Raw genomic sequence first — 24,406 nt, forward strand, 5'->3', positions numbered from 1 at the left:
AAATAATACTTACATGAAGGGACTCGGCCAACTCATTCCCAGGTCGAACATAAACGTCACCAAAGACGTTGATCTCTGGGAATTTCGACCCCCCCTTAATTGAACAAGAAAATGAAAATATTAGTATGAACAAAATAAATTAATAATAATGACGTATTAAAAATTAAATATAAATTATATTATTCTTACCCGACGCCGTGCATCCATCCTATATGAGAAGGGCCTGGAGCCGGAATGGTGGAGAAGAGTCTTCTTCTTCCTATTGCCCTTATTCACTTGGGCTTTATTCTGTTATACAAAAAATAAAACGTAATAGTTGAAATATAAATAAATTAAATAATAATGAGATATAAAAAATAAAATAAACATTAATAAGAAATATGTAATAATTAAACAAATATTATTAAAAAAATACCACATAATCGGGCGCCTGAAAATGAGCGCAGAGCCACGCCCAACTATCCTCCCGCCCCTCAAGCTCCTTCGGGCAACCCTCCTGAAGAGCGACTTGCGGATCATCAAACGCCTGAAAATGGTGGTGCAAGTCGCTCTTCCACTGCTTGTACCTCTCACCGAAGAGTCTGTTGACGTACGCCAAGGTCTCCTCGTTGATGTCCTCTAAGTGGTAGTTCGTCTGCAATAAATTCATTACATACATTAAGTAATAGAAATATATAAAGTTTGAAAGAAAAATAATTAAAAGATAGGAAACATACCGACAACTGGCCGCGAACTTGCATCTTGATCTCGTCAGGCATGACCTTCCAAGACTTCCATTGCATCGGGCAATGGGTCCAAACGACGTGGCCAATGTCGTGGGCCAAGGAGCTATGCAAGTCCGCCGTCGGTGTAGCCCGATGGCGCTCGTCATATCCGATGCTGACCCGGGTGACCTTCGCCGTCTTCACTGCCGACACGGCCCTCGGGTGTTCCTCTTGGCTGCAAAGGGATATGACAATACTGTTAAAAATGACAAATTGAACCATAAAATTCCCAATTAAAAAAATGTTAAAAACAAAAAATGAAAGTGGAAGGTATTACAGAGGTGCCCCGAGGCACCGATCTGATCGATCGATGTGGTGTTGGTGGTGGTAGCGGGCGGTGTCACCGCCTAGCGCTAAGAGGCTGCACCACCGAAGAAGATGATGATGCAGCCTCCTGGGATCCCCCAAGACCAGCTAGCACGTGGTCTGCTCCATCGATCTTTGGGCGATGGCGGTGATCGGTGAGTCGGGGCTCGAACTCGGTGTAGTCGTCACGCCCTACGACGTCTAATCAAGTCTGACATCTGCACAATTTCATTAATCAAATTTAGCGCATACAATGTCATTAAAAAATTGAACTAACTAATTAAAATCATAGTTTGACCTAGGGTTTGCGATTTCGGAGTATCCGGGACTCCGATCCACGATCCGTCGAATCCTAAACGATCCTATAAATACATGGTACCACATACGTGAGTTTCAACTCGATCCAACGGTCCGAACATATCGAACCCGAAAATCGCACAATAGGTTCGAACCGTTCGAGACTCAAACGATAACCAAATTCCAATCTGAGCACACCTACGCGCTCGTGACAACGAAATATTTGCACTGGGACCAAATGCCCCATGCCACCCACGCGCCACCACGCGCGCGTGGGTGCCCAAAGTGATAACAATCACCGGGAAATCCCAAAATTAAGGGCCAAGGTTCCTACCCTAGGTTCTAAACATCAATTGGAGGCACTTTTGTTCTCGGACCTACCCCGAAAAACAGCCGGAAGTGGCCGGAATTTCAATTTCAAAACCGGCCGAAACCTAGGGTTTCAAATTCACTACCCTATGCACACAATCAATCAAATCCTACCCAACCATCAGCTAAAGCATCAAAAATAGTCCAGAAAGCATACCTCAATTGCCGGATTTGGTGCCCGAAGGAGAGAGAACAACGGCGGCGAAGATTCGGCCTAAGCGGAGGAAATCACGGTGCGGGATGGATGGCGGCGAGAAGCTCCAAGGTTCGGCGGTGATCGGCAGCAGTCTAAATTAGGCGGAGTAGGGGTGTAGTCACGCGGAGAGAGAGGGAGGTTTTAGGGTTCTGTTTGGAAACTGGGAAGAAGGAGAAGATCGCGATTTTCAGAAAACTTATTCGACTTTGCGCGACGAATAACCAAGTCCATCTCGCAAAATTCATTAAAATAAATTTTGCGCGACTCAAAAATGAATTTCTGTCGCGCAAGGTTCTGAAAACATGACCTTTGCGCGACCTAAAAACATACTTTCGTCGCGCAAAGTTCTGAAAATTCAACTTTGCGCGACGACAAAAACTAGTGTCGTCGCGCAAGTTTGTCCAGCCGCCCAAATTTTGGGATTTGATTTTGCGCGGGGAAGATAAATGAAATGATATTGCGCGACGAAGAGACCTAAATTCGTCGCGCAATATGGATTTTGTCCAAAAAATTTCGACAAGTGTTGGAGCGGAGAAGGCCTGCAAATTTTTTCATCGTTTTGCGCGACGAAGGCACTTGAGTTCGTCGCGCAATCCACTTTGCCAAAAAATTTCGCCAAGTGTTGGGCGTAGCGAGGCCTGCAAATTTTTTTCATCGTTTTGCGCGACGAAGGCACTTGAGTTCGTCGCGCAATCCACTTTGCCAAAAAATTTCGCCAAGTGTAGGAGCGGAGCACGCAAATTTTTCATCGTTTTGCGCGACGAAGGCACTTGAGTTCGTCGCGCAATCCGCTTTGCCAAAAAATTTCACCAAGTGTTGGAGCGAGCAAGCACGCAAATTTTTTTCCATCGTTCTTGCGACGAAGGGACTTGATTTCGTCGCGCAATCCATTTGCCAAAAAAATTTACGCCAGTGTTGGAGCGGAGAAGGGCTGCAATTATTGTTCATCGTTTTGCGCTACGAAGGCACTTGAGTTCGTTGCGCAATCCAGCTTTGCCAAAAAAATTCGCCAAGTGTTGGAGCGGAGCGGGCACGCAAATTTTTTTCCATCATTTTGCGACGAAGGACTTGATTTCGTCGCGCAATCCAGCTTTGCCAAAAAAAATTTCGCCAAGTGTTGGAGCGGAGAAGGGCTGCAATGATTGTTCATCGTTTTGCGCTACGAAGGCACTTGAGTTAAATCGCGCAATCCAGCTTTTGCCAAAAAATTTCGCCAAGTGTTGGAGCGGAGCAGGCCTGCAAATTTTATTTTCCATCGTTTGCGCGACGAAGGGACTTGATTTCGTCGCGCAATCCAGCTTTTGCCAAAAAATTTCGCCAAGTGTTGGAGCAGAGAAGGGCTGCAATTATTTTCATCGTTTTGCGCGACGAATTTAATGTCCATTCGTCGCGCAAACCCATACCCCTATACCCTAAAACCTATACCCTAAGCCCTAAACCCAAACTCCTGAACTAGTTTCAATGATCCAACCGGCAATCTTCTTTTTTTATAGTTCAAGATCGTATACGTCAAAAATCATAATGAATGAACATTCAGAGATTGAGTAACGGGACAAAACTTTTCGACAATTCTAAACAAATTGTCTCGATTCAACGGTGATTTTAACTCCGATCTTGAAATTTTTTTGCAGCTGCAGTTCTTGACCCTATATGAATATAGAGATGTAATTCGATCTTCAATTTCAGATATTTACAGTACAGGACATCACATAATCTTATGTTATACTGAATGAATGTATAAATAAATTCTTCATTTTTTATGAATATTGTGTTTTGATGTAATACGCATTATAGGAAACTAGTTTCAGTAATCCAGCCGTCAAATATGTTTGTTTATACTTCGAGATCGTATACGTCGAAAATGAGAAAAAAAAAACATTCAGAGATCAAGTAACGGGACAAAGCGTTTCGACGGTTATAAGCGAAAAGTCATGATTTAACGGTTATTTTGACTCTGATTTTGATGATTTTTTACAGCTACACTGTTTAACCCTATGTGAATACAGTGAACTACTTCGATCGTCAATCTCAAATATATACGTGTGTATATATCAGAAATATATATATGTATATATGTTTGCGCGACGAGGTCGTGTTCTTCGTCGCGCAAAAGTTACTTGCGCGACGGAATTATTTGTTGCGCTAAAAATAGAGTCTGTGCGACGTGTACATTTCCCGTCGCGCAAAATTTACTTGCACAACGGAATTATTTGTAGCGCAAATAATAGAGTATGCGCGACGTGTGCGTTTTGCCGTCGCGCAAAATGTGCGCGACAATTATGCCTTCGTCGCGCAAGGTTATTTTCATTCACATATTATTAAGCTGAATTATTCATCATTACGTATAATTAATTGTATGAAAGTATGATTTATTCTATTTTCTTTTGATTTGAGAATTGAAGGATTATTGATAATCTTATTTTCTTTGTATTCATTTTTAACGGTTATTTGGTTTTCATTTTTTAAAAGTTTTTTGTCAAAATAAATTTAAACTTTATTATTAAAATTACTTGGATATATTTATTTACCAATGGTTTGTAAAATTACAAAAAAAAATGTTTGGATATAAGAAGTACATATATGAAAACATTTGCATTACACAAAATATGTCCACTAACATAATAAAATTACAAAAAAAATTCATCATTCATCATCTGAACTATAATAACTTTCGTTATCGTCGCTATCATCACTTTCGGTCTCCCAATCCTCTTCCTCCTCCTCCTCCTCCGCCTCCTCTATAACTACATCATCGTCGTTGCTCGGGCCAACTGCAACATCGTATCGCGAAGATCACCGAGGTCAATTGTAATTGACTGAATTGGTATTTCGATTGAAGACACTCCTTGTATTTGAAATGGCTCTTGTATAACATTAGTATCTCGAAGTGTTTCCGCATCATTTTCCATTGAAGATTCTAAACGTTGGTTAGCCACATTGTCGACGTCGTTGTCAGTTGGGTCTAGTTCTGGTATAGCATACGTTCCTATGATCCATCTTTTGAACAACGTTCCAACCGCTTCCGGCTTTAGGGTCATCTAGATACACAATTTGTGTTGCCATGTTTGCCAAAATATAAGGGTCGTCATCATACCAAGTTCTGTTCATGTTCACAGATAGTAAGCCATGATCGATTTTAACACTTCCCGGCCTATTTGGGTTGGTGTCAAACCATCGACACTTAAACATGATCACTTGGTATCGATCTTTGTAAAGCAATTGCACGACAGTTGTGAGTTTGCCATAGAAATCAATGCCCGTACTTTCGCCTCCACCTAGGACATGGACACCACTGTTTTGCGTACACAACTTATCATCTCGTGCTTCGCCCAAAAATTTGACGTCGTTGACATTACAACTCGAGAACAATTCAGCGCGAATCGGGCCGAACGCCAAGTTATATAACTCATCACTGTAAGTTGGGGAATTCGATGATTTCAGCTTATTCACCTAATATTACACAAAACCATTCATATGTTAGTCTGACAAAATTAAAAACTACAATTTATATTTCTCAAATAACAAACACTGATAACTTACAGAATCCAAAAACCATTGTGGAAACAATTCACGGTGTTTCTGAGCAACCAAATGTGATGGATGTTCTCGCTTCATCATCTCTTAATGCTCATATAAGTATCCCATGATCTCATCACAATTGTTCAGCACGAACCAATGCGCTATCTCCATGTCATTTCTAGAAAACGACTCTCCGCGTCCAGGATCTCCAAAGGGTCGTGCGCTTTGGGCAAAAACAGAAAGTTTTTCATTTCTCATACCTCCGTCATGATTGCACTGAGGACGATTGAAAACCGTCTCCACATCTTTTAAATACATTTCGCAGAAAGTAAGCGACTCATATTGAACCCAAGCCTCTACGATTGATCCTTCGGGCTCCGCCCATTGCGTACACTTTTTTTCAGCTCTCCGAGTAGCCTGCCAAACTAAAACGATATGATACAAATTAGCAAGCATGTGATAATGATGCATACACAAACGATAAGGATTATATACCTTTCTATTAGATACATCCAGCGATAGTTGACAGGACCAGCAAGTAATGCCTCTTCTGGCAAGTGAACCATCACGTGCATCATACTTGTGAAGAATGCTAGAGGAAATATCATCTCAAACTTGCATAGGACTTGGACAATGTCATGGCGCAACTGAAACATGTCCGTTTTTCGCAAAGTTTTTGCCGTCAGTTGGGAAAAAAATCTGGACAACAAAATGATTGGCTTCACTACATCTTCCGGCAATAGATGTCGAATACCAACAGGAAGTAGGCGTTGCATAAACACATGGCAGTCATGGCTCTTAAGTCCAGTAAATTTACCCCCGTCAACATTCACACAACGTGCGATATTATAAGCATACCCATCGGGAAACTTTACTGACGATACAAACTTTAGAAACTCTTTCTTGTCATTCGGTTTCATAGAAAAGAATGCAAGATCCCTTCTAGCTTTATCATTGTCCCTATTCATCCATAAACCCCTTCGTATGCCCATTCTTTCCAAATCAAGACGAGCTTTGATCGTGTCCTTTGTCTTCCCCTCGATATCTAGAATCGTGCCCACCAATGTGTCGAATACATTTTTCTTAACATGCATCACATCTAGATTGTGCCTCAATTTTAGTTTCGACCAATATGGGAGCTCAAAAAACATAGGCTTGTGCGTCCAGTTCATATGTGTAGAAGGTCCGATCGACTAACTGTTTTCCCGAAGGAGCAAAATCCAACCGGTTAAGCTGGTCCAATATCTCATCACCGGACCATTCTCTGGGTCTAAGGCGATGCTCTGTGTTCCCGTCGAACTCTTTATCTTTTTCCTTCCACTCATGGTCCCATGGCAACCATCTCCGATGACCAAGGTAACAAACTTTTCTAGCGTGCCAACCAGAAGTTACATCTTCCTTACATACAGGACATGCCATATAACCTTTTGTGCTCCACCCAGAAATCATTGCATATGCTGGGAAATCATTCATAGTCCACATAACTGCTGCCCACAAAGTGAACATCTTCCCAGTTGATTTATCGTACGTGCGAACACCGTTTGTCCATAAATCCTTCACTCATCAACCATGCCTTAAGCAAACATCGATTGACCTCCCAGGATCCTCAGTTATCAAAACAGTCATCATCATGTATTCTTTTTTCATGCATTTCCAAGGCGGCAAATTATATGGGAATACGAAAATCGGCCAAGTGCTGTGGTGTTGGTTTAGAACCCCATACGGATTGAATCCGTCAGTGGCAAGTCCCAATCTAACATTTCGGGGATCAGTAGCAAACTCGGGGAACGTTCGATCGAACTCTTTCCATGCCTCCCCATCTGCAGGATGTCGCATCACATCATCGTCTACCCGTTTTTTCTTATGTCATCTCATGTCTGTGGCAGTATGCGTCGACATATACAATTGCTGCAACCTAGGTTTTAGGGGCAAATAACACATGACTTTTTGTGGGATCTTAGTCGTCCTATTCTGAGATGTCATCTTGAACCTCGACTCATTGCATATAGGACATGTATCCAACGATTCATGCTCTTTGTAGAATAACATGCAATTGTTTTCGCAAGCATGGATTTTTTCATAACCCAATCCAAGACCATTCAACACCTTCTGCGCCTGTTTATGGTCTTTCGGCAAACAATTGTCCGTCGGAAGCATTCTCTTGAAAACCCCCAAAAAGTAATCGAAACACAGGTTCGACATACGATACTTTATTTTTCCGTGCATTAGCTCCACAATGGCCGTGAGAACGGAAAAGCTCTCACACCCCGGGTATAACTTTTGGTTGGCATTTTTTAACAATTTTTCATATTGTTCAAACTCCGCACTGTCTATTAGTGTAGGCACATCATCTTTCTCTTCTTGATTCATGTTGGACGATACAAATGGAAAAATATCCTGTATAATATCCATGACTTGATCATTAGCATCCACAATAGGTTGAACATTGTCCACTCTTGTGGCATTTGAAGAGGAAGCATGCTCTAATTGTTCCCCGTGAAGGTTCCAAATGTTATATGTCTCAATCATTCCATTCCTTACTAAATGAAATCCAACATTTTCAATTGTCTCCCATAATGTGTTGTTGCACCTCCTACAAGGACAACGGATTCTAGTTGCACAGGTTGTGTCTACGTGCAAACTCAATAAAATCCTCGATTACATCCAAGTATTCGTCTGCGCATCTGTTCGGGTTCTGTATCCACCTTCATCCATAATTCCTGAAACCAGAATCACAACACAACAATCACAACAAGTTCATACGAAGTTATAATGTCACCTTATGCCTCCGGTAAGGGTCTTATCCCATTCGGGAATGCATACTCCGCCACGTAATCTACGACTACATGAGATTAGATTTCGACGTGGATGAATTTACGACATCTCGCTCATAGATTCTTGAGGTGGCCATAGGTATAAATACCTACGTACCACCCGAAGAACGTGCGAGATGACATCGAAATATCCACAATCGAAACCTAATCCTGTAGCCATAGATTACGTGACAACACTATGCATTACCAAACTGTCCAAATAATGGGACAATTCAAGAATTAATTGGACCGCAGTCATGTATTACGCATCCATGTACGAAATCCAACTAATCTCGAACGGAAAACTAAGTGTTACTAAACATAAAAATAAAAGCACGAAGTTAATTTTAATTAACTTCGTACATCACAACAGATTGTGCTACGTTACACACAATTTAACAACATAATATAAATATAACTTCACAAGAAAAATTTAAACATAACAAATTAACATTATTATTATATAAAACGAATAAAATATCTTCTCAATCGTTCTCCACCAATCACTAATTACAAATATCCCTAACGAAAACAAAATAAAAAACCTTAGTACGAACTTAAACTAATACTTTTAAACTAATGACGAAAAATATTTACCCAATCAATGTATTGAAGTCCCAGCAGCGACAGAGAGGTTGAGAGAGAGGCAGAGGCAGAATGCTTTGTTTTTGCATTCTGCCTCTGCAATGGCAGAATTCTAATATGAAGAAGAAGGACTTTGCGCGACGAATACATAAGTTCATCGCGCAAACTTCCGTCGCAAAAAACCAAATCGTCCGTCGGGCAAACCTTTTTTTCGTCGCGCAATCACCTGCCGACATCTAACTTTTGCGTGACGCTGGTATTTTCCGTCGCGCAAACCTTTGTCGCGCAACGTCGTTGCGCAAAAAACAACATTCCGTCGCGCAAAACAAGGTAATCGTCGCGTAAAATTCCAAGTTTGCGCGACTAATAGTTTGTACGTCGCGCAAAAAAAATATCCCAATCAGGTAATTTTGGCGCCAAAAATAAAATATCCTCGTTCTCTTACGCGACGAAAAATCTTCCCGTCGCGCTAAGCTGTCTTTTGCGACGAAGAATTTCGTCGCACAAGTTTTTACCGCCATATAAAGGGACCCACTGGGTTCTGTCCGTTTTTGCGACGAACAAATGTACCGTCGCGCAAGGTTTTCTTAAGCGACGATATTTCTCGTCGCGCAAAGTTCGCACCAAAAAATTCCCCGCTTTTTATCTCTGTTTTGGCGGACGATTTTTTTGGTCGCGCAAAGACATTTCGAGCGACGAAAAATTTGGTCGCGCAAATTTTCAATGGATTGCGCGACAAATATATTATTTTGTCGCGCCAGTATGTTTTGCACGACGACTTATTCTTCGTCGCGCAATCTTTCGTCGCGCAAATGGTGAAACGTAGTAGTGAGATGTTATTTCTTTGTTCTATTTATCTGCTAAACTTGAATTATTGTCTTGCCTCTGATAATTCCTTATTGTAAATGATGGTTGAGAACATATTGAAAATAAAAAAGGATACTGATGTTGTTGTATAAGAAACGAGAAGATGATTTTCTTGAGACGTGGTTGTGGTTGCAACTGAGGTGATGTATTGAAATATGTATTTTCAGTTATGTTGTTAAATATAAATTCATTTTGATAATTTGTATTTTTTTATTGCATTAAATATGTATTTGTTTTATGTTAAATCTTATTGGAAATTAGTCAATGTAGCTATGAATTGCATGGTTTATTTGATTTAATGCATACTTTTGTTTTAGCCAAAAAATTTAGCTAGCTCACTTGTCGAAAAATTTATGGTTTTGCCCTGTGGTTTTTATGCACGTAGGACTTTAGCGTTTGAGGTATACAAGCTATTAGCTAAATGAAACATGTTGGCGTTTGGTTTCTTTCACTTTGCGGTTGCTGGAGGAGCCGACTATTGGTGGGATATGTTTCTCTTTTTTTCTTTCCAAAGACTTTAATCTTTTTTTCTTTACTTTGTGTGCTAGTGTATCAGGGGTATTTTTGGAAGTTACACATGGTGTACTTAGTTAATATTACATTTTAATTAAAATATTATGGTGTACTTAGATCATAGGGTGTACTTAATTAATTTTAAGATTCATTTAGCAACACTATAAATTTAATAGAGAAGTTACCTATTTAAATTGAAGGAAAAAAATTCTATAAATTCCCTCAATCAAATTATTCAAGAAATGAATAATTCTCTTTAAGGAGGATTATTCCCTCCTTAAATGGAAAAGAAGAAGTTACAAAGATGGAAGGCTATTTAAACAAGAGGAGAAGACAAAAAATGTAAATCTAAACTTCTTCCTAACTTGGGAAAACCCTAGAGATTACACACACACACACACACACACACACACTCTCTCTCTCTCCCCCTAGCCGAATTCCTCCCTCTCACACTCGTGGTTGACTAGCCCAAACTGTCACCATCTCTCTTGCTTACTCGGCTCCCACGACACACATCTCTCCCATAGAGAATTATTTCCGTCCTTTCAATATTATATGCATCTTGCGAGACCATTTTACTGATTTAGGCATTGAAAAGCCCTTGGCCACCACCACACCGATGGTTCTCCATTGACTGCCATTTGTCTTGTAGGAATCTAGCAAGGGAACGGTCAAGAGAAAAGATTCATACGCAAATATTCTCTAGTGAGAAATTTGCACAAACATTTTGGTGCTTTCATTGAGAGCCTCAAAATATACTCAAAGCGAAGCTCACACAAATTTCAATAAGGAAATCTGTTTCCTTTCCATTTATCAAATCCATTCGAAGCATTTGAAACAACCATGGTAAAAAGTATCACCATGAGGAGCAAGACGGCGGCCACAAACTCCACCGCGGCACCAAGTCCCCACAGTACATCGAGACTAGCAATTTCCATGCCACCACCACCGCCATGCTTGGACCGATCTTGGAGCAGGTGTCATCACACCCACCTTTGCCGCCACAACCCCTAAACGTTGCACCTATTCGTGCTTCTGGAGACATCTTAGGTTATCATTAACTTGGCTCCACACAATTCTCTCATGCCTGCCTAAACATCCAAGCAGATCTCAATCACAAGGTTGACGAGCTAACTAGGAGAGTTGAGGACCAAAGCAATTTGGTTGATTGGCTACTCAGGCATATTGATCGGCTACTCCAAGGAGGAATTAAATTCAACTCTCAGAGGGAGCCCAGCTGCAATTAGGAATTAAAAAGCCTAGTGAGTATTTCACATCTCTTACATGCCTCATGCATGACATTGTAACATCCCACATTGACCAAGGGAGAGGGGGTGATGTGTCTGATATGTACATGCCCACTTCCATCTAGCACCAAGTCTTTGGGAGCTCACTGGCTTTGGAGTCATGGAAACTCCGAAGTTAAGCGAGTTTGGGGTAGAGCAATCCCAAGATAGATGACCCACTGGGAAGTTGTTTGTGAGCTCTCAGAAACAAAATCGTGAGGACAGAGAAGGGACCCTAAAGCGAACAATATCGTGCTACGGCAGAGCCAATCCCGGGATGTGACAGACATGCAGTGGGGGGCCATTTGTGGGAGTAAATAAATCCAACGAACAATCAAGAGGCACCACTTGGAAAAGAAGCAAACCCTAAGAATATATTATTTAAATCAATATTCTAATTTAATAATATATTCAATATGGGAATTACCTATTTAGATTGAGGGAATAAATTCCATAAATTCCCTTAATCTATTTATTTCCTTCCATAACTTCCCTCAACTCAATTAATTAGGAGAGGAATAATTCTCAATTATTCATTCCTTAATTGGAAAAAGGTATGTTACAAGAAAGGAAAAGATATTTAAGCTAAAGTTGGAAGACAAAGAATGTAACTTTGGAAAACCCTAGAGATTACACACACACATGCATGCACGCACTCTCATCGGAGGGCCCTTGGCCACCACCACACCGGTGTTTTTCTGATTGTTTTCTTGAGCTTGCAGGGAATCTAAGGAGGGACAAACAAGAAAGAATATTCATTCACGAATATTCTCCTGTGAGAAATTTGCACAAACATATATAACAAAGATTACAAAGCACAACCCACAAATAGTAGAAAAACAATGATAGCATTGTTTTGCTATCTTCAGCCAATCACAGTCTACAACATGGAAAAGTTATCACACATGACATATCATGATTGACCGGGGATAGCAAAATCGTTTCACACAAGTGTTTCTACACAACTAGTATATCATAAAAGATTTTTCTCACAAATGGTACCTGGACTTTTCACAAGTTCTCATTTAAGTTCTCAAACTTTCTAATCAATCAATTTGGTCTTTAATATTTTGATTCACACATCAGTTTGGTCCCTCTCATCGCATCTCGTCAAAAGCTTCATTAAAATTGGTCTCTTACCAACTTTAAAGGGATATTTTCGTCAAAATACAACCTATCCACCTATGGCAGCTCACACAATTTGCTCAACAATGCTATCTTCTCTCTACATGGACTCCAAATGTGAAACCCTAATTGGAAAGAATATGACCTTATTGAGCAAAAATTTGAGTTTTAAGACTAAAACGAGCCATATTTAGTTGAAAATATCTGTTTAAAATTTATGTGTACAATTTCGAATTATAAAATATTAAAAATTAAAAAAAAACAAAAAAAAATTGATGTGTACAGCTTAATTTGATTTGAGAGTTTGCGGACTAAGATAAGTACTTTTAAAAAGTTCAGGGCACCGGTGATAAAAACCTTAATGTTAAAATCAAATTACAAGGAGGATACGACGTCGTTAGGCTCGGGGTTTGGTGAAAAGGTTTTGCCGTGGGGAAAACTGAAGAGGAACTCCGCCATCTCTTTCTTGGTTCTGTGTTCCCCCGCGAATTTGGAAAAAGCGCCATCTCTGTCCGTCTTTGTCGCTTCCTTCCTTCCTCGCTTCAATCTTCACAAGGCGTTGATCCCTCCAAAGCTTTTAGATCAAGATCACTCTCAAATCCCCCACAAACCCATCTGATATCCATGTAAGTTTTGCTCGTTCTTTATTTTTGAATTGCTTGGATGTTTCAAGCATGATCCTTTATTTTCTTTTACATTAACATGTAGTTGGAATTCAATTTTGTTCCTTGCTTCGATCTGGCTCTGTTTTTCAGGTAAGTTGGCTGTGTCTTGTGTAGTTAATTCTAACTTTCCAGCTTTTATTGCAATGAATAGGAAAGGAAAAAAAAAAACCTGCTTTATGTGTTTTCAGTGAAGTAAGCTTTGTGGAAATTTATAAAATGACCCAATTGAATGATGATTATAAGGTTGATGATGGAATTACGTCCCAGGTATTAGTCATTAATAGATAGCTCTGTAGAACGAAAATGTTTGGTCAATATGGTTTGCGAGGTCATTTAACTTTTGCTTTGATTGCTTTTTTCTTCTTTTTTTTTGGACATTATCAGAATGGTTGCGAATGCTTTCCGCCATCCTGTTGGGGTAATTCAGCTCCATGGTTCTGTTGGTGACACCGGTTCTATGAGCAAATGTAGGCAGATGTCTTTCAGATTTGTCTCCAAAAATTTTGCGGTTGATGTGGGTTTGCTTAGAAAAGGACAATGTGGTTCTAGACAGTGTAAACTGCAAGTAATTCGTGCATCTTCTTCTCAGACTTCAACAACTGATCCAATTTTATCTACCTCGAAAGGTATTACCAACAATTCTCACAAGACAGCAAGTGTGTTTGTTTTGTTCTAGCAAACTAATTATCCTTTTGAGACTCAGGGAATTTTCTGCTAATTGTTGACTCTATATTCTCCCTTTTGTAGCTGAAAGTGCTTTAATACTAATTCGTCATGGTGAATCTTTGTGGAATGAGAAGAACTTGTTCACCGGTTGTGTTGATGTGCCTTTAACCAAGAGAGGTGTAGATGAGGCAATAGAAGCCGGTAAGAGAATTAGCAACATCCCTATAGATATGATTTTCACATCTTCGCTGATTCGTGCACAGATGACAGCTATGCTTGCCATGACCCAACACCGCCGAAAGAAGGTATCTTTGCTCAAATACTGAGATTTTCATTTGTACAAATTTGACTTTAGAGATACTGAAACTTTAATATCAAAGATAGTACTCGTTTGAGTAGATAATTGATTCACTACTCAACACATGTGGAGCGTGTTAAGCATCAAGATATGAATGTATACTAAATCATATTTGTGGAAAGATTTGAATTTGGGACCTAGACGTACGGTGCCACATAACTCAAAGAAAAGGGTCATTGCTCCTCAAATTTAATTATAGAGATAGCGTTAATTATTGATGTTTCCATCGCATTGGTAGTGTTTATGCATAGAACACAGTCAACAGTTGTTTTTGAGAATGGAAAGTATGGCTAAAGGTTTTCAGCAAGATCTTGTAAATATTGAATTTCACTAATTACATGTGGTGTCCAATTTATATGAAGTCATATGCAAACCCTTTGAGACTTTTGGTCAATGCCATTGGAGATATCTGCCTAAATGTTCTTTTTTTCTTTTCTTTTTTGGACTTTTTAGAATCCTCTGTTGCCTACATGGTGTAGATAATAAAAAACCACTGAATGCTCATTCGTGAAAATGGTAATTCTGGCCCATCTGGTCGCTTCTCTCTTTTTTCTATACTCTTTATAGTTTTAGCTGCAAAACATATACTTGCCAGGGGCAGTTCCAAAGTCTTGCTTACTATGTTTGTGGTCGAACAGGTGGGGTGTACTTCTGATTTTAATGTTAACTGCTACCCAATAATGTAAACAGTGTGACGTGACAGACTTGAAAGAGAGGTTAAACAAGCTGACTTGGACCTAACCATTTAATATCAAGAATTTTAACAGTATGCTAACTTAGATGAATTAGACTGCTATTTCCTAGAGAAATAGATATAAACTGTTATGGAAATCAAATTTACATAAAAGGAAGTTATGTATGTTATGCTTTTCAGGTACCAATCATTACGCATAACGAGAGTAGACAGGCGAAAACATGGAGTCAAATTTACAGTGGAGATACTAAGAAGCAATCGATTCCAGTTGTAACTGCTTGGCAATTGAACGAAAGAATGTACTTTTCTATGTGCTTTATTCTTTTACCTGCACATCGTTTTACATTGAACAAAATTTGAGTAGATAGCATTACTAGCTATTGTCTTCTATAGGTATGGTGAATTACAGGGTCTTAATAAGCTAGAGACAGCTGAAAGATATGGAAAGGAGCAAGTGCATGAGTGGCGTCGAAGTTATGATATTCCTCCCCCAAGCGGCGAGAGCTTGGAAATGTGTTCACAAAGAGCTGTAGCCTACTTTAAAGAACATGTGAGCAGATTAGTTCTTCTATTATCTGATATTCACATGGAATTCCCATTAGAAGCTGAGTGTGTGTTACTATGTTCTTGACTCTTCTTAATGTGTAAGAACCTGACAAGTAGAAATTGCATCGTAGATTGAACCAAAACTACAATCTGGAAAGAACGTGCTGGTTGCTGCCCATGGGAATTCGTTAAGGTCTATAATCATGTATCTTGAGAGATTAACTTCACAGGAGGTAATGAACATACTTTTAAAATTTCTCACCAGCCATGCGGTACTTTATATCAGTGGAAAATAATTCTCAGTACAAACAGGTTATTAGCTTAGAGTTATCAACCGGTGTACCACTGCTTTATATTCATAAGGAGGAAAAGTTTATGAGGAGGGGAAGTCCAGTTGGACCTACAGAACCTGGTGTTTATGCTTATACTAAGGTATTTACTCTCTGCTCGTCTAAGTTGTTGACATCCTCAAACATGCAGCCAATTGTCTGTAACCTTACCTTATACAATCACTCAAAATCTGTGTGTTAGCCCTTGAACACTAGTCTCATTTAAAATTTCAAACTTCTTTAGACAACTTGATCTTAAAACTTAATTGAAAATTCACACTTTTTGCAAACAAGACAGTCTCATCTGAGAGAGACCATTAGAGAATCACGTGGAATGAAAGAAGTCGAGTAAGTTCTTGGAGAAGGCCACCTTTTTAAGGAGTAATGCTCTTAGTTGTTTCATAACCAATGTGGGAATGCTGGAACTTAGGCTAGCTTGGAAACTGAGTCCCACATAAAAAATTGATAAAGCTTAGTGCTGTAGTCTATCTATGTCCATCTGCTCCTCCCAGAGGTGGCAGCGTATAATAGCTCATGGCACTTGCCCCGAGCTGGCTCATCAGCCTGGGTGAGCTTAACTCCATTGAACTTAGGGTGGGGTCAGATATTTATTCAAGCCCATTAGTGTGGCTCAGCTTGTGGCACCCTTTGGGCTTGAGAACTATGTGAGTGCACTAATTTGACTTTCAAATGCTCAGACCAGTTTCCTGGTCATGCGAAGACTGATGACATTAGCTCGAGGATGAACAGTACACGTATATTATTTTCTGTTTCACCAGTTTTCTAGCCGTTGCTGTATTTGTTGAGTCCTCAATTTCCAAGTTTTTTTTTTTTTTCTTTCTTTTTTCTCTTTCTGAATTTGGCAGATATTGATTTGTTGGACTAAAATTAACTTACCCAATGCAAGCTACTTTTTTGTTGCTTAATCCTATTAGTCCAGTGATTCTCTTTTTCTGGTCACCCTTTCCAGATATTTCATTAACTGCTTTCTACACTTTTTGCAAGCAGAGTTTAGCTCTCTACAGGCAAGAATTGGATAAAAAGTCACATTGAACTATATAAAAGCAGGTAACCTCCTTGACGGAACATCTGTACTGAAACATTTTTACTTGTTGAAAGACCTGATCTTAACAAATTGAGTGCTTAGTGTTTTGGTATAGTTGTGTCCTATACACAGTATAACTATGTTTAACGTTGGATGTCAACCTTCAACTGATATGGATTGATTGTGTAGTTCAATGTTCACGAGATGCTTGTTTTCTCAGGGGACAACCTATTTTTACTTGGGGGCTTTTTCTGTTTATGAAACAATTGAAGGACATATGCCTGGAATTCTGCAGCATATGAATACAGCTCTGTGCCGTACAAATTTTTGTTTTTCAATTTGCATATCAGAAGTCACTAATTAAAACAAGGCATTGAATTTCTGTAGTTTCAGTACATTCCTGACGTCAAAAGATATTGGAAAAACAAGAAAAGTCACATCATACTTAACAATGTTGAAACGTGTATTGTATGTTAGAGTGTGGGCATGTTGAAGGATTACAAAGGGCATGGCCATGATTTTGCTGCTATTTCTGAAACTTTAGTTAGATAGTTAGGCGATGGTTGACAATTGAGACAGATGTATTCGAACTGCCTCTTGTGTTTGATTTCCAAAAGTCAGAAAGGAGCTACTTTTTCTTTTTTTTCTTTTTTTTCTAGTTCTAATACCAAAAACAAAATGGTAGCTGCCTTTTAATGTAGCTGTAATGTTGAAGTACTAATTTTGGAAGTACTTTTTAGATGCTACTTTCTCGACCGAAAAATTGAAGCGTCAATTGAGTCTCAAATTGATTGCTAGAATACCATTGAAAAATATTATGAGTTTACAACTTAACTCTTATGTTGCATGGCCTACTTATATATGGCTCTGTTTTAGGGATGAGTGTTTTCGAGAAGGTATGTATGTTATGTTGTCACACTTGTAACAGAATCATTGATCGTTCTTGACTAGACAAAATCGTTAGACAAGAAAACCCATTATTTATGTCTAATTGTGTTTCGTACATTGGTTTCTTGTCTTTTCAGTATCTAAAATAAATAAACACTATCATGTCAAATCTCTATAAAATCCATTATTTGAAAGCTACTATATGGATGAGCTCTTTCAATCTGAAGGGGACAGATTGACCTTGTATTCTAACTGCATTTAGGTCTACAAAAGTGGGTGGATTAAGTGCAGGATGTGTTGACAAAAAGACGTATCTTATGAATAAGACGAAGCCAAAGCTTAAAGCTTAATTAGTGCATGCATTTGTCTTAAGAAGTTTGGAATTGACCGTAATGTGCACCTCAATTATTAATTAATTTCGAGCCATGGTTCCTCTCGGCCACCTTTGGTACCTCACGTTTATGTGGATGATACGGAGGCTGACCTTCAAAATTTCTCTAAGTTGAAGGTAGAATATGGATTATTCATGACGCAAACTTATTTCAATCCCCGCAAAAATGGTATGAAATTAACACCTTATAATTTATTCCTTCTTATCCCTACAAGTGAAAAATCCTTAAGCTCTGCATACTTCAATTTACTTTGAATCTTGTGAGTTTTCCATTCCAATCCAATTTTATACACCAAATATGCCCATCGTGTATAGCTAATTAGTAAATCGATCTACTGATGTTTGGAGGGAAGAACTCGTCTTTAATTCGAATTGGAATGATGTTTCTTAAATCTTGCATGTAACCAACTTGTATGTTACTTGAAGTTATCTTTAATTATACATACTAAAGTGCAAATCTAACATAGGTTAGAAACCAAGTGGGGTGTCTATTAGATAATAGTAACGTGCGGACATTCCCTCTCTATCCATTCCTACTCTTTCGATCCATCAGAACAGATCAGGCTGTCTATCAATCTATTTGAAAATTGCACGTTCATATCGCTTTTCGTTCATTTCCGCCACGCCAACTGCCATAATAAGAAGCAGGCGAAGCGGCTAGAAGCGAGCGCTTCTAGCCCTTGAATTCTTATTCACGAATGAATTGGGAAAGCCAACAGAAGGGGCATAGGAGAAATTCTATATATATAAAATGACTGAGAACTTGATTTTAATTGTTCACATAAAAAGTATAGAATATATATAATATTGTAATATTCCAAAAAGAAAACAGTGTAGATAAATGAATTGGGGTGAAATGACAACGACAATGTGTTGTGTCGCCGAGACTAACGGTTTCTCCTCTTTACCGGCCTAAATTCTCCGAAAGCTTTGGCGCCGAAATCTCATCCTTCCAAACAGAACACACAAGGAAGAAGAAAATCATTAATCACATCAAACAAACCCAGCAAAAGCCAAAAAAAGAAAATTACAGCCACATTATTCAAGAACACCTCAAAACCCAGAAAAGAATTCAGCAATTTAATTTCAGAAATTATTAAATAATTACAAAAAACACACTCGCTCAAAGTGTGTGACACAATGAATTGATGCATATATCATATATATATAAGAATATATATCAATGAATGAATGTCTTCCTCTTGTGGAGATGCCAACGTCGAAATGACCAAAGACGACACCGACATCACGCATGATAACTCTGCCAAGAATGACAAGAAAAAGAAGGTATTTTATTTATTAATTGTTTTTTTTCTTTCTAGTTTTCTTTTTCTTTTATTTATTTATTTTGTTTTTTTTTCCCCATGTTTTTGTATGAAGTCTATCATTCCTAGGCTTTTTGGTGTAAAGAGAACAGGACGCGAAGGCTCAGACGAAGACATATTCAAATCAGATGGGGATGGCATTGATTATCATCTAGGTATCTCCCATCTCTCATACATATATATACATATGCCTTCTTTTTTATTATATTTTAAATAGTTTTTAATAGATTTGGAGAAAAAGATTGCTGCTAGGAGACAAGCTTTCATGGAGGCAACTCCTATCATGAGAAAGAATTTTTCAGGTATGCTGGGTTATGCATGCATATAATTTATTACAGATATGAATTAAGTTTAGAACATCATGTTTTGGAAAGTGATTTTGTGTAGTTAATCATTTTTAATTGATGGGTGATGGGTCAGCCCTAGATTGAATCTAAATGATAGAGACAGGCCACTTACGACAAACAGATGGACTGGAAATTTCCCTTATCTCCTCTTGTCCCATTTTGGTAGCTGACCTAACAACAATCTGTTTTGATTATTAATTGGTAATATATTTGTATTCCAAGTAAAGACAAATCGTACATGTACCAAAACAAATCTCAAAGTTGTGGATCCAACTAATATGACAAATGTTTTCTTTGTTTACGTTTAGGTTTACTTGCAACCTCATTTATTTTTTATAGATAAGATATTCAGTCATACATCACATAAGTGAATAGTTTTGATGACGAGCAAGTATTACTATTTCGCTAATTAAACTTGGAGATTTTCTTGCTTGATTTCGACCCTTAGGCCTTAGCATGTAGAAAAATCATGATTTAAGTAGACTTTGTGAGATTTGATGAGCAAAATGAAAATTGTAAAAGATGATGCTATTTTCTTATCTCTACTATCAGATAGGCAGGCTAGTCCCGGGATTCAAAGCCTAAACCTATCTAACTTTGAACATTCTATGGCGCCAGCAACTGAGACTAAAGAATTCCGGTAAGAATTAATTCTTATCATCATCTCTAGCTAAGAGACTAAGACAGGAGGTTGTATATAAATACATAGAGTTTAATTAATTTAGTTGTTGCTTTCAGTTAATTTTTTTTTTAAAACAAAAATTGTGGTTAATTTGGGTTCAGGATATTTGTGGCGACATGGAATGTGGGAGGAAAGTCACCTAACAATGGCCTCAACCTCCAAGATTTCTTGCAGGTGGAGGGCTCTTCGGACGTCTATGTGTTAGGGTACGTAAGAAAATGCCTCACAAAAATTTTAAAAAAATTTATTAAAAAAACCCAGAGATTTTAACCTTTGTAGCATGAGACTAATTAATTAACATTTGTATTTTTCTTGTTATTATAAGGTTTCAGGAAATTGTTCCTCTAAGTGCTGGAAATGTTCTAGTGATTGAGGACAATGAACCAGCAGCGAAATGGCTAGCCCTCATAAACCAAGCACTGAATAAACCCCAAAACGCATGCTCCAATGTGCATTCTTCTTCAGATTCATCAAACCAGGGTTCCAACAACAACACCACCAAGGAATCCAAGTCCCCAGGCAGTCTCAACATCTTCCAGAAGCCTTCTCTAAAAGCTCTCAGAAAAAGCTTCAAAGTAAACAGTAGCCTTCTCAAGTCATGCAACTGCCCTGTGGAGTATCCATACCAAGAAAGGCGGAGAATAAGAAAGCTCAGTGATGCTACCAGTGAATCAGACTCAGCAGCTTCTCCTCGAGGCATTTATGGCAGTGATGGTTGTGTAGATGAATTTCTTGCAATTGCTGGGATTCAGTCCCCGTCTTCCTCTGGCGACATGAATTACCGCCTTGTAACAAGCAAGAAGATGGTAGGGATTTTCCTATCGGTTTGGGTTCGAAAAGAGTTGGTTCATCACATTGGCCATCTCAGAGTCTCCACTGTAGGAAGAGGAATAATGGGTTGCCTCGGAAATAAGGTTGGTAAAAACTTTGATAAAATTATTTGTACCGTGACATCTGACCACTAATAATCAGTTGACATGATACAAATTGCAGTATTCCAACTTTGGTGTGCCTATTTACATATAGTCTCCACTGTATTTAATCAGAAAATATGATACAAATAGTTTTCAGTCTAATAAAATACAATAAAAAGGATGTTTAATGATCATATTATTGCTAAAATATAAGTGTGTTAGCTGAGTATTCGTATTGAATTAATTGTGAACCATTGGATCATAGTCCAATGGACAGCTAAGATGTACCCTTAGTTGTAGTAATGAATTGTGCCAGGTTTAGCTATCTCATAGGATAGTGAAATTGATGGCTAGATTTGAATGATGTAAATGGGAATATTCTATTCCCAATAGATATATTTTTCTGCACAGCTTGTGGGTGACTAAGTGAGAGAATAGACTCAATTTTCTTGTCTTCTTCTCCAAGCTCTCTGCATTCTCTTTTCTTACCTGAGCTCCTTCTACCAATAATCCAAATAAATCAGATCATAGTCTTAGTATTTAATCAGAAAATATGATACAAATAGTTTTCAGTCTAATACACTACAATAACAAGGATGTTTAATGATCATATTATATGTATAGCCTGATAATCGTTGAATTGTGATTTTAATCTGCAGGGATGCATATCAATAAGCATGACATTGCACCAAACAAGCTTTTGCTTCGTGTGCTGTCACTTGGCCTCCGGGGAGAAGGAAGGTGATGAGCTCAAGAGGAACGCAGATGTGACTGAGATCCTTAAAAGCACACAATTCCCCAAGATCTGCAAGAATCCAAATCGTCGTCCTTGCGAAAGAATAACTGATCATGAGTACGTACGTTTTACGATATATGAAGAAGATAGTAGCAGGAAAAATTAATGTTGCTTTGCTTTTACATTTCACCTTTTTTTTCTTTTCCTTTTGACTTTCATGCATGCATGGTTCAATAACTTGTGATCTTCTGATTATGTATAATTGTTGCAGTCGGATGTTATGGCTTGGAGATTTGAATTATCGGATGGCTTTGAGCTATGAGGAAACAAGGGTTTTGTTGGAGGATAATGACTGGGACACCCTTCTAGAGAAGGATCAGGTTTGTTGTAGTGTGCCTTTCTAGACGACTTACGTGGATTCTTGCGCACAATCTTGGTCAAGTTTCTAAAGAAAAACATACAGCTTTAAATATTATTCTTATATATTACAATTAAATGTGTTGATTTTGATTAACTAATGCAGTTGAATATAGAGAGAGAGGCTGGGAGAGTATTCAGTGGGTTCAAAGAGGGGCAAATCTTCTTTGCCCCCACTTACAAGTATTCTCATAATTCAGACTCTTATGCTGGAGAAACTGCCAAGTCCAAGAAGAAACGACGAACTCCTGCATGGTATCAATCCTCTCCTCTCTAAATTTACTACAACAAATTAAATCAAACGTTAATTTGATGAGAGAAATGTTCTCTTGTCATACTAGTGGGAATCTATAAAATGTATCGTCAAGATTCACGGTTTAGCGATATAAGTCTAGCAAGAGAACATTACGTACCCTTTAGTTTGGTTAATTATTGTGAAACTACTATCGTGGTATATTTGATTTTCAAATGAATATATACTACAGGTGTGATAGGATACTATGGCGCGGTGAGGGCTTTGAACAATTATCTTATATTCGAGGGGAGTCAAGATTCTCAGACCACAGGCCTGTTTGTGCTGTGTTCTCAGTGGAAGTTGATGTTCTTAGAAGCAAAAACAACAGATTCAGAAAGGGCTATTCGTGTGCCGCTCCACGGCTTGAATATGACGAATGCATGCCTCAGAGACATAGCTTTTATGAGTTTTAGTAGAAACATATCCATCAGAATATTGTATAGGGACTTTAGGATTTATTACTTGCCTCCCTCTTCAACTCTCTTTTTGTTCTTCTTTTTTTAATTATGATTAGTGAAAACAAGATAGAACAAAGAGTAAGCATTGTACATCATCACCTCTCTCACATAAGTGGATCTCACTTATGTGAGTGTGGTATACCTCTCCAAATGAACAACTAGTTAGGGAACTAGCGAAAATTAATGAAAGTATGAGGCTCTATCGAAGTGTATATAGATCAAAAGATAAATATTTTCACTAAGCAACTCTGTGCATGTGTATGTGCATCTAGATGTAGACCAAGAAAATTGGTCGGGCTGAGCCAGCCCAAACTTTATCTAGAGACGGGATTTTTTGGACGTAAGTGTTGGATGGGCCGGACTGACTCTCTCATAATTAAGCTAGGCACAAGCCCAACTGTAGGGTTAAGATTCTTCGGGCCTATGAGCATGTCTATTTGGTCCTATTAACATTGAAAATGGAAGTAACACTAGACCAAGTGCTAGTTTGTGGCTCCCCCTCATTTGTTGAATCTTTTTTATTTGATTACTTTTGAATCTTCATATAATCCTTTCAGCCATAAAGCTTTCAGGGGTCGTTCTCTCGCATGTGAGGAGAGCCGAGCAAAAACATTAGGGTTTAGGTTTTTCTTCTTCCTTCTTTGATCCGCTGTTGTCACAAGCCTATCAGAATATGGGGTGATGATCCATGCCTGACCATCGTCGCATGGAAAGGGTGTAGCCCATTGTCGCACGGTGTCTCCGGTTTTGTCTGGTTTTGTTGTTGGTACTATCTTCAAGGTGCAATGGTTTTCTGTGGGGTTTCCTTTAGGTGCGGGTGGCTCTCTATGTGGTCTTCTTCGTTGTTCTGGTATTTGTGGAGTGTGTTCTCTTGTGTTGCGAGTTGTGTTGGAATCCCACATCGGTGGAGTGAAAGAAAACAAATAGGTTTAAATAGAATTACCACACTCTAACTAATACCGAGGCCTTTTGTGATAAAAACCTCACACCTGACGGATTGGCGGGTGGTA

The 24,406-nt window shown here is 38.7% G+C and overlaps 2 protein-coding genes across 4 annotated transcripts; both read left to right on the plus strand.

Annotated features, from left to right (window-relative positions):
* The first annotated feature begins 13,034 nt into the window (after nt 1–13,034).
* Nucleotides 13,035–17,689, plus strand: LOC103333585 (2,3-bisphosphoglycerate-dependent phosphoglycerate mutase 1-like). Of its 3 annotated transcripts, XM_089043979.1 has the most exons (10): nt 13,035–13,266; nt 13,349–13,395; nt 13,690–13,931; nt 14,053–14,276; nt 15,204–15,322; nt 15,417–15,573; nt 15,701–15,802; nt 15,882–16,001; nt 16,907–16,966; nt 17,164–17,689. In XM_089043979.1, the coding sequence occupies exons 3-9, from the start codon at nt 13,691–13,693 to the stop codon at nt 16,949–16,951; spliced, it is 1,008 nt and encodes a 335-aa protein (XP_088900105.1). In that variant the 5' UTR covers nt 13,035–13,266; nt 13,349–13,395; nt 13,690; the 3' UTR covers nt 16,952–16,966; nt 17,164–17,689. The 3 variants fall into 3 exon arrangements, with proteins under 3 accessions (XP_088900105.1, XP_008234676.1, XP_088900103.1); XM_008236454.3 differs by lacking the exon at nt 13,349–13,395 and having other exon boundaries at nt 13,036–13,266; XM_089043977.1 differs by lacking the exons at nt 13,035–13,266; nt 13,349–13,395 and adding an exon at nt 13,443–13,572.
* A 1,420-nt stretch (nt 17,690–19,109) lies between these two features.
* BST1 (DNAse I-like superfamily protein) lies at nt 19,110–23,776 on the plus strand. The gene is made up of 10 exons (XM_008236442.3): nt 19,110–19,509; nt 19,603–19,702; nt 19,775–19,849; nt 20,447–20,534; nt 20,678–20,782; nt 20,902–21,490; nt 22,150–22,343; nt 22,498–22,606; nt 22,750–22,898; nt 23,129–23,776. Exons 1-10 carry the CDS (start codon nt 19,414–19,416, stop codon nt 23,349–23,351), a joined length of 1,728 nt encoding a protein of 575 aa, XP_008234664.3. The 5' UTR covers nt 19,110–19,413; the 3' UTR covers nt 23,352–23,776.
* Nucleotides 23,777–24,406: the final 630 nt, after the last annotated feature.

Source organism: Prunus mume, linkage group LG1 (genome assembly GCF_029339155.1).
Source record: "Prunus mume cultivar Tortuosa linkage group LG1, ASM2933915v1, whole genome shotgun sequence".
Classification (NCBI taxonomy): domain Eukaryota; kingdom Viridiplantae; phylum Streptophyta; class Magnoliopsida; order Rosales; family Rosaceae; genus Prunus; species Prunus mume.